General features: G+C 42.3%; 1 protein-coding gene across 2 annotated transcripts in view; it reads left to right on the top strand.

Moving 5' to 3' along the window:
• si:dkey-191g9.5 (rap1 GTPase-GDP dissociation stimulator 1) overlaps nt 1-14,001 on the top strand; it is an 86,508-nt gene that overhangs the window by 25,603 nt on the left and 46,904 nt on the right. Inside the window, exons 3-6 of one of the 2 annotated variants that reach the window (XM_034185077.1) lie at nt 384-543; nt 4,535-4,660; nt 7,777-7,905; nt 11,903-12,028. In XM_034185077.1, the coding sequence (XP_034040968.1) occupies nt 384-543; nt 4,535-4,660; nt 7,777-7,905; nt 11,903-12,028 (541 nt within the window). The remainder of the gene's footprint in view (nt 1-383; nt 544-4,534; nt 4,661-7,776; nt 7,906-11,902; nt 12,029-14,001) is intronic. The other variant, XM_034185076.1, reaches the window with a different exon arrangement.

Below are 14,001 nucleotides of genomic sequence, written 5' to 3' on the forward strand. Positions count from 1 at the left end.
GTTATTGGGCTCCTGCACCAAATCCATCAGCAACCTCCATTAGATTCAAGACTGCACCAACGTACACACACAACTTCTAACAAATGCTTCTTTAATCACTTCAGTCAGTTGATTAGAAGACACGTGGTGTCATTCTGATTTTACAGATTAGCGGCTGAATTTGGCCCTCCAGCACAGGGGTAGGCAACCTGTTCCAGAAAGAGCCATGAGAGTGCAGGTTTTCTTTGCAGCCGCTGAGTCCACCAGGTGATTTTACTGATTAATATCACTTTGAGCAGATGGAATCAGTTAATCAGTGAAATCACCTGGTGGAGTCAGTGGCTGCAAAGAAAACCTGCACCCTCATGGCTCTTTCTGGAACAGGTTGCCTACCCCTGCTTCAGCGGTTTAAAAGCGATAATGATGTTTGTGTGTCTTCAGAAAAAGACGCAGCGGTGGACATCGCCAGGAGCGGCATTCTGCCAGCACTGACTGAGGTTCTGAGGATGAAGAGCAGCCTGAGCTGCCAGGTGGCACTGATGGTGGCAGAGCTGGCACGAGAAGGTAAAAAAATGAGGTGGGCTTCATAGATAATTGGCAAAGCTTCTGGGGAAAACCTGGTCTTGTTAGGAGAGACGGCATCCATCCCGCTTTGGATGGAGCAGCTCTCATTTCTAGAAATCTGGCCAGTTTTCTTAAATCCTCCAAACCGTGACTATCCAGGGTTGGGACCAGGAAGCAGAGTTGTAGTCTTACACACCTCTCTGCAGCTTCTCTACCCCTGCCATCCCCTCATTACCCCATCCCCGTAGACACGGTGCCTGCTCCCAGACCACCAATAACCAGCAAAAATCTATTTAAGCATAAAAATTCAAAAAGAAAAAATAATATAGCACCTTCAACTGCACCACAGACTAAAACAGTTAAATGTGGTCTATTAAACATTAGGTCTCTCTCTTCTAAGTCCCTGTTGGTAAATGATATGATAATTGATCAACATATTGATTTATTCTGCCTTACAGAAACCTGGTTACAGCAGGATGAATATGTTAGTTTAAATGAGTCAACACCCCCGAGTCACACTAACTGTCAGAACGCTCATAGCACGGGCCGGGGCGGAGGATTAGCAGCAATCTTCCATTCCATCTTATTAATTAATCCAAAACCCAGACAGAGCTTTAATTCATTTGAAAGCTTCACTCTTAGTCTTGTCCATCCAAATTGGAAGTCCCAAAAACCAGTTTTATTTGTTATTATCTATCGTCCACCTGGTCGTTACTGTGAGTTTCTCTGTGAATTTTCAGACCTTTTGTCTGACTTAGTGCTTAGCTCAGATAAGATAATTATAGTGGGCGATTTTAACATCCACACAGATGCTGAGAATGACAGCCTCAACACTGCATTTAATCTATTATTAGACTCAATTGGCTTTGCTCAAAATGTAAATGAGTCCACCCACCACTTTAATCATACCTTAGATCTTGTTCTGACTTATGGTATGGAAATTGAAGACTTAACAGTATTCCCTGAAAACTCCCTTCTGTCTGATCATTTCTTAATAACATTTACATTTACTCTGATGGACTACCCAGCAGTGGGGAATAAGTTTCATTACACTAGAAGTCTTTCAGAAAGCACTGTAACTAGGTTTAAGGATATGATTCCTTCTTTATGTTCTCTAATGCCATATACCAACACAGGGCAGAGTAGCTACCTAAACTCTGTGAGTGAGATATAGTATCTCGTCAATAGTTTTACGTCCTCATTGAAGACAACTTTGGATGCTGTAGCTCCTCTGAAAAAGAGAGCCTTAAATCAGAAGTGCCTGACTCCGTGGTATAACTCACAAACTCGCAGCTTAAAGCAGATAACCCGTAAGTTGGAGAGGAAATGGCCTCTCACTAATTTAGAAGATCTTCACTTAGCCTGGAAAAAGAGTCTGTTGCTCTATAAAAAAGCCCTCCGTAAAGCTAGGACATCTTACTACTCATCACTAATTGAAGAAAATAAGAACAACCCCAGGTTTCTTTTCAGCACTGTAGCCAGGCTGACAAAGAGTCAGAGCTCTATTGAGCCGAGTATTCCTTTAACTTTAACTAGTAATGACTTCATGACTTTCTTTGCTAATAAAATTTTAACTATTAGAGAAAAAATTACTCATAACCATCCCAAAGACATATCATTATCTTTGGCTGCTTTCAGTGATGTCGGTATTTGGTTAGACTCTTTCTCTCTGATTGTTCTGACTTATTTTCATTAGTTACTTCCTCCAAACCATCAACATGTCTATTAGACCCCATTCCTACCAGGCTGCTCAAGGAAGCCCTACCATTATTTAATGCTTCGATCTTAAATATGATCAATCTATCTTTGTTAGTTGGCTATGTACCACAGGCTTTTAAGGTGGCAGTAATTAAACCATTACTTAAAAAGCCATCACTTGACCCAGCTATCTTAGCTAATTATAGGCCAATCTCCAACCTTCCTTTTCTCTCAAAAATTCTTGAAAGGGTAGCTGTAAAACAGCTAACTGATCATCTGCAGAGGAATGGTCTATTTGAAGAGTTTCAGTCAGGGTTTAGAATCCATCATAGTACAGAAACAGCATTAGTGAAGGTTACAAATGATGTTCTTATTGCCTCAGACAGTGGACTCATCTCTGTGCTTGTTCTATTAGACCTCAGTGCTGCTTTTGATACTGTTGACCATAAAATTTTATTACAGAGATTAGAGCATGCCATAGGTATTAAAGGCACTGCGCTGTGGTGGTTTGAATCATATTTATCTAATAGATTACAATTTGTTCATGTAAATGGGAAATCTTCACAGACTAAGGTTAATTATGGAGTTCCCCAAGGTTCTGTGCTAGGACCAATTTTATTCACTTTATACATGCTTCCCTTAGGCAGTATTATTAGACGGCATTGCTTAAATTTTCATTGTTACGCAGATGATACCCAGCTTTATCTATCCATGAAGCCAGAGGACACACACCAATTAGCTAATCTGCAGGATTGTCTTACAGACATAAAGACATGGATGACCTCTAATTTCCTGCTTTTAAACTCAGATAAAACTGAAGTTATTGTACTTGGCCCCACAAATCTTAGAAACATGGTGTCTAACCAGATCCTTACTCTGGATGGCATTACCCTGACCTCTAGTAATACTGTGAGAAATCTTGGAGTCATTTTTGATCAGGATATGTCATTCAATGCGCATATTAAACAAATATGTAGGACTGCTTTTTTGCATTTACGCAATATCTCTAAAATTAGAAAGGTCTTGTCTCAGAGTGATGCTGAAAAACTAATTCATGCATTTATTTCCTCTAGGCTGGACTATTGTAATTCATTATTATCAGGATGTCCTAAAAGTTCCCTGAAAAGCCTTCAGTTAATTCAAAATGCTGCAGCTAGAGTACTGACAGGGACTAGAAGGAGAGAGCATATCTCACCCATATTGGCCTCTCTTCATTGGCTTCCTGTTAATTCTAGAATAGAATTTAAAATTCTTCTTCTTACTTATAAGGTTTTGAATAATCAGGTCCCATCTTATCTTAGGGACCTCATAGTACCATATCACCCCAATAGAGCGCTTCGCTCTCAGACTGCAGGCTTACTTGTAGTTCCTAGGGTTTGTAAGAGTAGAATGGGAGGCAGAGCCTTCAGCTTTCAGGCTCCTCTCCTGTGGAACCAGCTCCCAATTCAGATCAGGGAGACAGACACCCTCTCTACTTTTAAGATTAGGCTTAAAACTTTCCTTTTTGCTAAAGCTTATAGTTAGGGCTGGATCAGGTGACCCTGAATCATCCCTTAGTTATGCTGCTATAGACTTAGACTGCTGGGGGGTTCCCATGATGCACTGAGTGTTTCTTTCTCTTTTTGCTCTGTATGCACCACTCTGCATTTAATCATTAGTGATCGATCTCTGCTCCCCTCCACAGCATGTCTTTTTCCTGGTTCTCTCCTTCAGCCCCAACCAGTCCCAGCAGAAGACTGCCCCTCCCTGAGCCTGGTTCTGCTGGAGGTTTCTTCCTGTTAAAAGGGAGTTTTTCCTTCCCACTGTAGCCAAGTGCTTGCTCATAGGGGGTCGTTTTGACCGTTGGGGTTTTTCTGTAATTATTGTATGGCTTTGCCTTACAATATAAAGCGCCTTGGGGCAACTGTTTGTTGTGATTTGGCGCTATATAAATAAAATTGATTTGATTTGATTTTGAAAATCCATTTGTGTTGCATGCTTTAAATGTTTTGTCACCGTTGGAGGCTTTTGCAACCAAAAAGCGCCATATTGGCCGGAGGGCTTCTGTTGAGGCTGAAGAGTTGATCGTTTCAAATTGACAGAAGAATTAAAGCAACAGAATAAAACCCGTAACAGAACTGTTGGGACCCAAACTCCAGATCTCGTTCTCCCTACACTTTAGTGTTGTACTGATTCCATCAACAAAAATCATTCAAACCTCAGTGACCTTTGGCGACCACTAGAAGAGGTCTTGGACCACAGGTTGGGAAGCAGGCACCTCTAGTCATGTGTACTTTTCTGTACATTGTTTCAGCTGCAGTCAGAGAGCCGTGCATCGAGGCAGGACTGGTGAAGGCGCTGGTTCCTCATCTGAACAGCAGCGACCCGGAGATGCTGCTCAACACAGGCCGGGCCATCGGACGCATCTGCTTTGACAACCGTGAGTTGAACCAAGTGCACATGGAAACACCGAAACCAGGACCCTACGGGCATCTAGGGACCACAGACACACACTCAATGGTCATAAGACCAGTTTCATCATTCATACAACACTTAAATATTAAAGGAGAACTAAGTAACTTTGTGGCCTTAGTTCTAATTTTAAATTACTTGTTTTGGGGAGAATGGGGGGGGGCTCTCCCCCCCCATGAGGTCTAGGATTGGCTGTGAGGTAAAGATCGTCTAGAACAGGGATTGAAACTTGAAGTAACACTAGTTACAGGAAGCGGTCCAATGAAAGCTGACGTTCTGTCAGTGGTTTATTAATGGCACAATCAGTTGGACGCATCAAACTCAGTCAAAAATAATGAGAGGAGACTCTTGCATTCACCGAAGCAACCAGTAACGAGTAGCTCAGGCCACCATCTTAGGAGAGGGACTGTACTAGTTTACACTGTGAGAGTCAGAGAGATGTTTGTGAGGCGTCGTCCTGTGAGAGTTTGTTCTTATTTATTACATGGACCACGCTGTCCTTCACCTCTAAACATGGACAAGTGGTAATTTTACAGCACAGTGTGGCGTTCTGTTCCACTTTAATACTCTGAGTATGTTTGATCAGTTGGCCTACATGCGGTCAGCAAAGTTGACTTTATCATTTCATAACCCTTCACGGTCCAAGATATGACATTATAGAACTTATAAAACCTCCAACAGCATGCGACACTCATACAGCTGTAAAGCTGATCTCCCACCACAGGTTTTTGGACCTGACTGCCTTCCTGATTACAAAAATGAGGAAATTGAGCCTAATTTGTTACAACAGCCATCTGAAGTTGCGTCATACTATTATACACCACATTAGCGTTGACTACAAGGGCTATTGAACACATCCCCATGACATGAGAGCTACTGAGCATGCCCACATTGGGACAGTGTGCCATCTACGTGCAGTAACATCTGTTATTACAAAGCTAAAATGTACCTGTTAACTGAAGGCTTGTGGACGTACATTTCAGAAGGAGAAGTAAAGCTGTCAGTGAACAGCCCATCCTTGAATGCATCACCCTGCACACACGCTGACCACTGAATTCCGCTGCTCTGTCCATTTGTTTTCACCCCACTGCAAAGAAATCACCCACTACCTGCTTCACAAATGACGCAATCTGCATTTTCATTTTCTCCTTTAATTTTTGACCTGGCACCAAAGTAACTGAGCAGCCAAATCCACATTCAAGCAGAAACAATTTATTTCAAGAAGAAACGATTTATTTCAAGACGCAAACATGTTACCGTCCATCTGCACAGAAAAACATGTTACCGTCCATCTGCACAGAAAAACTTCAACCCCAATTCCAGTGAAGTTGGGACGTTGTGTAAAATGTAAATAAAAATAGAATACAATGATTTCCAAATCCTCTTCAACCGATATTCACTTGAATACACCACAAAGACAAGATATTTAATGTTCAAACTGATACATCACCTTTCCTTCTAACAACAATCAATAAGCGTTTGGGAACTGAGGACACCAATTGTTGAAGCTTTGTAGGTGGAATTCTTTCCCATTCTTGATTGATGTACGTTGATGTTCAACAGTCCGGGGTCTCCGTTGTTGTATTTTGCGCTTCATAATGCGCCACACATTTTCAGTGGGCGACAGGTCTGGACTGCAGGCAGGCCAGTCTAGTACCCGCACTCTTTTACTATGAAGCCACACTGTTGTAACTCGTGCAGAATGTGGCTTGGCATTGTCTTGCTGAAATAAAGCAGGGACGTCCCTGAAAAAGACGTTGCTTGGATGGCAGCATGTGTTGCTCCAAAACCTGGATGTACCTTTCAGCATTGATGGTGCCATCACAGATGTGTAAGTTGTCCATGCCATGGGCACTAACACACCCCCATACCATCACAGATGCTGGCTTTTGAACTTTGCACTGGTAACAATCTGGACCGTCTTTTTCCTCTTTTGTCCAGAGGACACGACATCCATGATTTCCAAAAACAATTTGAAATGTGGACTCATCAGACCACAGCACACTTTTCCACTTTGCATCTGTCCACTTCAAATGAGCTCAGGCCCAGAGAAGGCGGCGGCGTTTCTGGATGTTGTTGATGTTTGGCTTTCACTTTGCATGGTAGAGTTTTAACTTGTACTTGTAGATGTAGCGACGAACTCTGTTAACTGACAATGGTTTTCTGAAGTGTTCCTGAGCCCACGCGGTAAGATCCTTTACACAACGATGTCGGTTTTTAATGCAGTGCCGCCTGAGGGATCGAAGGTCACGGGCATTCAGTGTTGGTTTTCAGCCTTGCCGCTTACGTGTAGAAAGTTCTCCAGATTCTCTGAATCTTCTGATTATATTATGGACTGTAGATGATGGAATCCCTAAATTCCTTGCAATTGAACATTGAGAAACATTGTTCTTAAACTGATTGATTTTTTCACGCACCTGTTCACAAAGTGGTGATCCTCGCCCCATCTTTGCTTGTGAACAGCTGAGCCTTTTGGGGATGCTGCTTTTATACCCAATCATGACACTCACCTGTTTCCAATTAACCTGTTCATTTGTGGAATGTTCCAAACAGGTGTTCTTTGAGCATTCATCAACTTTCCCAGTCTTTTGTTGCCACTCCCAGCTTTTTGGAAACCTGTTGCAGGCATCCATTTCAAAATGAGCAAATATTTGCACAAAAACAATAACGTTTATCAGTTTGAACATTAAATATCTTGTCTTTGTGGTGTATTCAATTGAATATAGGTTGAAGAAGATTTGCAAATCATTGTATTCTGTTTTTATTTACATTTCACACAACGTCCCAACTTCACTGGAGTTTGGGTTGTATTATAAAAACTCCATGTTTTTAACAGCGGGTTGCTGCACGATGGACAGTGTTCATATGTGCAGCTGTAAAGGCAAAAATACTGTGTTTGATGTGAAAGACCCTTTAGTGAGAGAAAAAGGACAAGAGGCAGGACGTTTGGGAAAGGAAAGCACCCGAGGAGACCAGATCATGATACCTTCAGCCATCCATGTAGAACGTGTCCGACAGGGAGACACACAGTTGACCAAAGGACAATGTTCAATGCCGGTAAAACTCTCTGTGTTTGACACACAGCGGATCAGCAGGACCAGCTGGTCCAGAGCGGCGTTGTCCCCAGACTGGTGTCCATCATGAGGGAGCATCACGCCAATGACCTGCTGGTCAACGTTTGCCTGCTGGCCCTGTGTAACCTGGCAGACATGGGTAAGTCGGCTCTCTGTGTCCTTAAAAAAGAAAAGATTATTATTCTACCACAAGTCACAGCGCGCTCGGACCATTAATGACATGTACCATGTTTGACATTTGACAGATAACTGCTGTCACCACACACACACACACACACACACACACACACACACACACACACACACACACACACACACACACACACACACACACACACACACACACACACACACACATCAAAAGCCAAACAGTGACAGTAACGGGGACAAAACCCATTTGCGCAAAAACTGAAGATAAAAACACACTTGAGGTCGTCATCATATAAACAGTTGTCTCAGTTAGTCTCCAGTTGCAACACATACTGCAGACGTGTGAGTTTCATGACCGCACGTGTGCTTCAAGCTGTGTGTGTCAGGATTTGGACTTTTTGTTTCATGTTTGTTCTGTTTTGTTCTTCTTAGTTTAGATTTTCTGTGTGTTACTTCTCTTGTTGGGTTTTTCCTGCTTGGGCTTTGACTTTCCCTATCTCTCTTGTCTGTCTCTCTTGCTGCTTGGTGGTGGGCGGTGCACACTGTCTGGGCCACACCCTGTTCTGGAGCTTTCCACACATCTGTTTCTAATCTGTAGCTCATCACCAGGGAGTATATAAGCTTCACTGGTTGCACTAGTTCTCTGCCAATCGTTGCTCCTCGTGCCTTTGCTTCCAGCTCTGTTCATGTATGTTTCTAGTCCTGCTTGTTTTTTGACCACCTGCCTGTTTTTTCGACCACACATTATTGCCTGATGTTTCTGATTTGTTTGCTGATATTGGACTGCCTTTTTGTGTACCGGACCCTGCTGAGCCATTCAGTAAACGATCTGAAAAACCAGAGCTGTGAGTTTGAGTCCTGCATTTGTGTCCAGATGCCTCTGTCCATTCAGCCTGATAGTGTGTGAGAGCGACACGTCTGTGTGCAGATTTTAAGACAGTTTGGTCCAGAAGTATTTAGATGTGTTTGAAGTGAAGACACAAAGACTACTGACTGAACAAAATCTCATTTGTCTTTTGTTAATAATAAGGTCAGATACTTTTCTAATAGACCTCGTATATATATATAGATATATAGATAGATAGATAGATAGACAGATATATGCAGTGTCAGAATCCCAAAAACAAACAGTGGGTCCTGTTGTTGTGCTGAAAGCTTCCAGTTTTCTCTGCTGACTCATGAAACGTGGTTTTAAGTCTGAGCAGAGCATTTTTTTTTTTATCATTCTTGGTTATGATAGCTGGCTGGACACAAACTCACAGCTCTGTAGGCTTAAATCATTTACTGAGTTCATTAGCTGGGGTCGGTAAACGGTAAGGCGGTCAAACAGGAGCAGAAGTACAGTGATCATCAGGCTGGAGGCGTGGTCGAGGAAGGCAAGCAGGTGGTCAAAAACACAATGAGGCAAAACGAAGCAAGGCAAAAAATACAAGAAAGAGCTGGAAAGAGGCCACAAATTAAGAACAGGTATGAGGAAAAGCTTCCACAACCAACCAGGGTGTGGTTAGACAGAGGGAAACCCCCACCACCGAGCACCAAGACAGAGACCAGAGAGAAACAAATCAAATCAATTTTATTTATATAGCGCCAAATCACAACAAACAGTTGCCCCAAGGCGCTTTATATTGTAAGGCAAAAGCCATACAATAATTATGTAAAAACCCCAACGGTCAAAACGACCCCCTGTGAGCAAGCACTTGGCGACAGTGGGAAGGAAAAACTCCCTTTTAACAGGAAGAAACCTCCAGCAGAACCAGGCTCAGGGAGGGGCAGTCTTCTGCTGGGACTGGTTGGGGCTGAGGGAGAGAACCAGGAAAAAGACATGCTGTGGAGGGGAGCAGAGATCGATCACTAATGATTAAATGCAGAGTGGTGCATACAGAGCAAAAAGAGAAAGAAACAGTGCATCATGGGAACCCCCCAGCAGTCTACGTCTATAGCAGCATAACTAAGGGATGGTTCAGGGTCACCTGATCCAGCCCTAACTATAAGCTTTAGCAAAAAGGAAAGAATGTCTTTATGTCTGTAAGACAATCCTGCAGTTCAACTAATTGGTGTGTGTCTTCTGGCTTCCAGAGACCAGAGAGAAAGAGACAGAGAAAACCCCAACAGAAAGAAACAGCCAGAGAACAGAAAAAAGTCAAATAAAACAGAACACGTACCAAACGACAGTCTAAATCCTGACAATTTTGCCTTATTGTTAGAATTTTCATTCTCAGATGTTTTGAAGAAAACTTTCTTGAATTTTTTTTTTTTTTTTTTTTTTTTAATTTCTGCTTCTAACGCCTTGGTCTTATCAGTACTGTCTCTTCTTTTCTTGGAAGCTTGTTCAGTCACTTTGCCTCTCACATAAGCTTCAGATGAGTCCCAAAGCATCTCCATGCTGTCTGTGCTGCCCACACTGACCTCATACTGATTGTCCTCAGCAAAACTCAATTTCAATTTCAATTTATTTTCATGAAAGACGTGCGGACGGATTGCAGCGTCGGCTCGCAGCCGCCGCAACGCTCCGCCACAGGAAAAACACCTCTGTTGGAAGCCTTAAGGACAAGTTGGAACATGTCCAACTGTTAAACAATTTCTCATATACTCACTCCACTGAAAGCCATCAAAAGCCGCCTGGATTTTACAAATGGTTATCAACACTGAGGTGTTTTTCGTGTGCCGCCGCACCGCGCCGGCTGCGTCTTTCATTAAAAAAATCTCCTTTAACAGTGGAATATCCGGATAAAATGCTGAAATCAGCTTCTTCTGAAACTTCTCTGTTCTCTCACGATGTCCTGGATCAATAGAGCCTGAAATGTGGAGGTTTTCAGGTTTTCTTAAAGCGACAGAATCACCTCAAAATCTCTCATCAGCCGTTAAAATTTTCACCGAAAACCAGCTTAATTTTTCGAACCGTGTCCACTTCGATGTGTCTCACAGGTTTAGAAAAAATTTTGATCAAACAAAGCGCCAGTCTCTCAGCAACTTCTCAGACAAAGGAATTCCGACGAGGGGCTGGACGACTCCTCCCACAAGGAGTGCTCACAGGCGAATGACGTCACCGACAGACGTGGAAAAACTCATGCGCACGAGGGTTCAAGCATGTCTGACGTAAAAACATATGAATGAAATCCATATAGTTTTTGAAAAAAATAAAAAGGACCTATACTTTATTGACAGCCCTCGTATTAAATATTAAAACCATTCACACAAGGACTAAATAATATAGTCTTACCTGTCTGTTTCAGTGAGATCATCTTCAGTCTGATGAAAACCCACCTTTACAAAACGATGTCTGAAAATAATTTAATTCCTTGTATCCTTAAAAGTCTGTTTGTCAATTTGGTGCCAGGTTACAGCACCGGCTATAATCCATTAATTGCGGCTGATGGGTCGAGTCTCTGCTGTTAATGAAGCCTCCTCTTGTTCCATCGCGAGCCGCTTTGCACCACAAGTTGAAAAACTCACAGCGCCTCATCTGCTCATAATGTCTCAGTCTGCACGTGATGAAATTATCCCATGATTCCCAAAACAATACAATAAAACAATGTGAAAATACTCAGTTTTGCCTCCGTGTTGAATGGAGAAGCTGCGGACACCGTGTTCCACCTGCCAATCAAAAGGATTCTGCTGGCGAGAATAACCGTTCTGACCCTGAAAACACTGTGCGGTTCCAACCCAAACCACTCAGTGGAAACGGGGCTGTCAGTAGTCTTTTGAAAATCCATAAATTAATCCATGAATTTTTGGGGCTGATGTCACTTCCTCCTTCTTCTCCAATCTTAGGACTCGCCCAGACGTTTCTGGTTTTTAATGGCGCGCAGTTCAAAATCCAAATATTTATCTCTCCACTAACTATGCACCAGGAAAAGATAAATTTCAAACTGCTAAATTTTAGTCTTAAATACTCAAAAAACATTACATATCGTGTCACTTACACTTTAAAGCTGGAGCCAGAAATACAATTCCGGTTTCTCCGCTTACAGCATCTTTGTCCACAGACTCTGCAAGGGAGGCTTTGACAGAGCAAGATGTGGCACATGTACTGATGTCTCAGCTGAAACGGGCACCTGACGCAGAACGCCGACACGTCATCCTGGAAATACTGGGATCTCTGGCTGAGAACGGTAAGACAGGATGGACAGAAGGAAGACAGAGCAAATGAAAACTGTACAGAAAGCTACGGCTTCAACATGTCCTCTGTCAACACATCCTCTGTCAACATGTCCTCTGTCAGCATGTCCTCTGTCAACATGTCCTCTGTCAACACGTCCTCTCAGCATGTCCTCTGTCAACACATCCTCTGTCAGCATGTCCTCTGTCAACACGTCCTCAAAAAAATGAGGTGGGCTTCATAGATAATTGGCAAAATTCTGGGGAAAACCTGGTCTTGTTAGGAGAGACGGCATCCATCCCACTTTGGATGGAGCAGCTCTCATTTCTAGAAATCTGGCCAATTTTCTTAAATCCTCCAAACCGTGACTATCCAGGGTTGGGACCAGGAAGCAGAGTTGTAGTCTTACACACCTCTCTGCAGCTTCTCTCCCCCTGCCATCCCCTCATTACCCCATCCCCGTAGAGACGGTGCCTGCTCCCAGACCACCAATAACCAGCAAAAATCTATTTAAGCATAAAAATTCAAAAAGAAAAAATAATATAGCAGCTTCAACTGCACCACAGACTAAAACAGTTAAATGTGGTCTATTAAACATTAGGTCTCTCTCTCCTAAGTCCCTGTTAGTAAATGATATAATAACTGATCAACATATTGATTTATTCTGCCTTACAGAAACCTGGTTACAGCAGGATGAATATGTTAGTTTAAATGAGTCAACACCCCCGAGTCACACTAACTGCCAGAACGCTTGTAGCACGGGCCGAGGCGGAGGATTAGCAGCAATCTTCCACTCCAGCTTATTAATTAATCAAAGACCCAGACAGAGCTTTAATTCATTTGAAAGCTTGACTCTTAGTCTTGTCCATCCAAATTGGAAGTCCCAAAAACCAGTTTTATTTGTTATTATCTATCGTCCACCTGGTCGTTACTGTGAGTTTCTCTGTGAATTTTCAGACCTTTTGTCTGACTTAGTGCTTAGCTCAGATAAGATAATTATAGTGGGCGATTTTAACATCCACACAGATGCTGAGAATGACAGCCTCAACACTGCATTTAATCTACTGTTCTCTCTGATTGTTCTGTCTGAGTTATTTTCATTAGTTACTTCATCCAAACCATCAACATGTTTATTAGACCCCATTCCTACCAGGCTGCTCAAGGAAGCCCTACCATTATTTAATGCTTCGATCTTAAATATGATCAATCTATCTTTATTAGTTGGCTATGTACCACAGGCTTTTAAGGTGGCAGTAATTAAACCATTACTTAAAAAGCCATCACTTGACCCAGCTATCTTAGCTAATTATAGGCCAATCTCCAACCTTCCTTTTCTCTCAAAAATTCTTGAAAGGGTAGTTGTAAAACAGCTAACTGATCATCTGCAGAGGAATGGTCTATTTGAAGAGTTTCAGTCAGGTTTTAGAATCCATCATAGTACAAAAACAGCATTAGTGAAGGTTACAAATGATCTTCTTATGGCCTCAGACAGTGGACTCATCTCTGTGCTCGTCCTGTTAGACCTCAGTGCTGCTTTTGATACTGTTGACCATAAAATTTTATTACAGAGATTAGAGCATGCCATAGCTATTAAAGGCACTGCGCTGCAGTGGTTTGAATCATATTTATCTAATAGATTACAATTTGTTCATGGAAATGGGGAATCTTCTTCACAGACTAAGGTTAATTATGGAGTTCCACAAGGTTCTGTGCTAGGACCAATTTTATTCACTTTATACATGCTTCCCTTAGGCAGTATTATTAGACGGCATTGCTTAAATTTTCATTGTTACGCAGATGATACCCAGCTTTATCTATCCATGAAGCCAGAGGACACACACCAATTAGCTAAACTGCAGGATTGTCTTACAGACATAAAGACATGGATGACCTCTAATTTCCTGCTTTTAAACTCAGATACAACTGAAGTTATTGTACTTGGCCCCACAAATCTTAGAAACATGGTGTCTAACCAGATCCTTACTC

Source organism: Thalassophryne amazonica, chromosome 13 (genome assembly GCF_902500255.1).
Source record: "Thalassophryne amazonica chromosome 13, fThaAma1.1, whole genome shotgun sequence".
In the NCBI taxonomy this organism is placed as follows: domain Eukaryota; kingdom Metazoa; phylum Chordata; class Actinopteri; order Batrachoidiformes; family Batrachoididae; genus Thalassophryne; species Thalassophryne amazonica.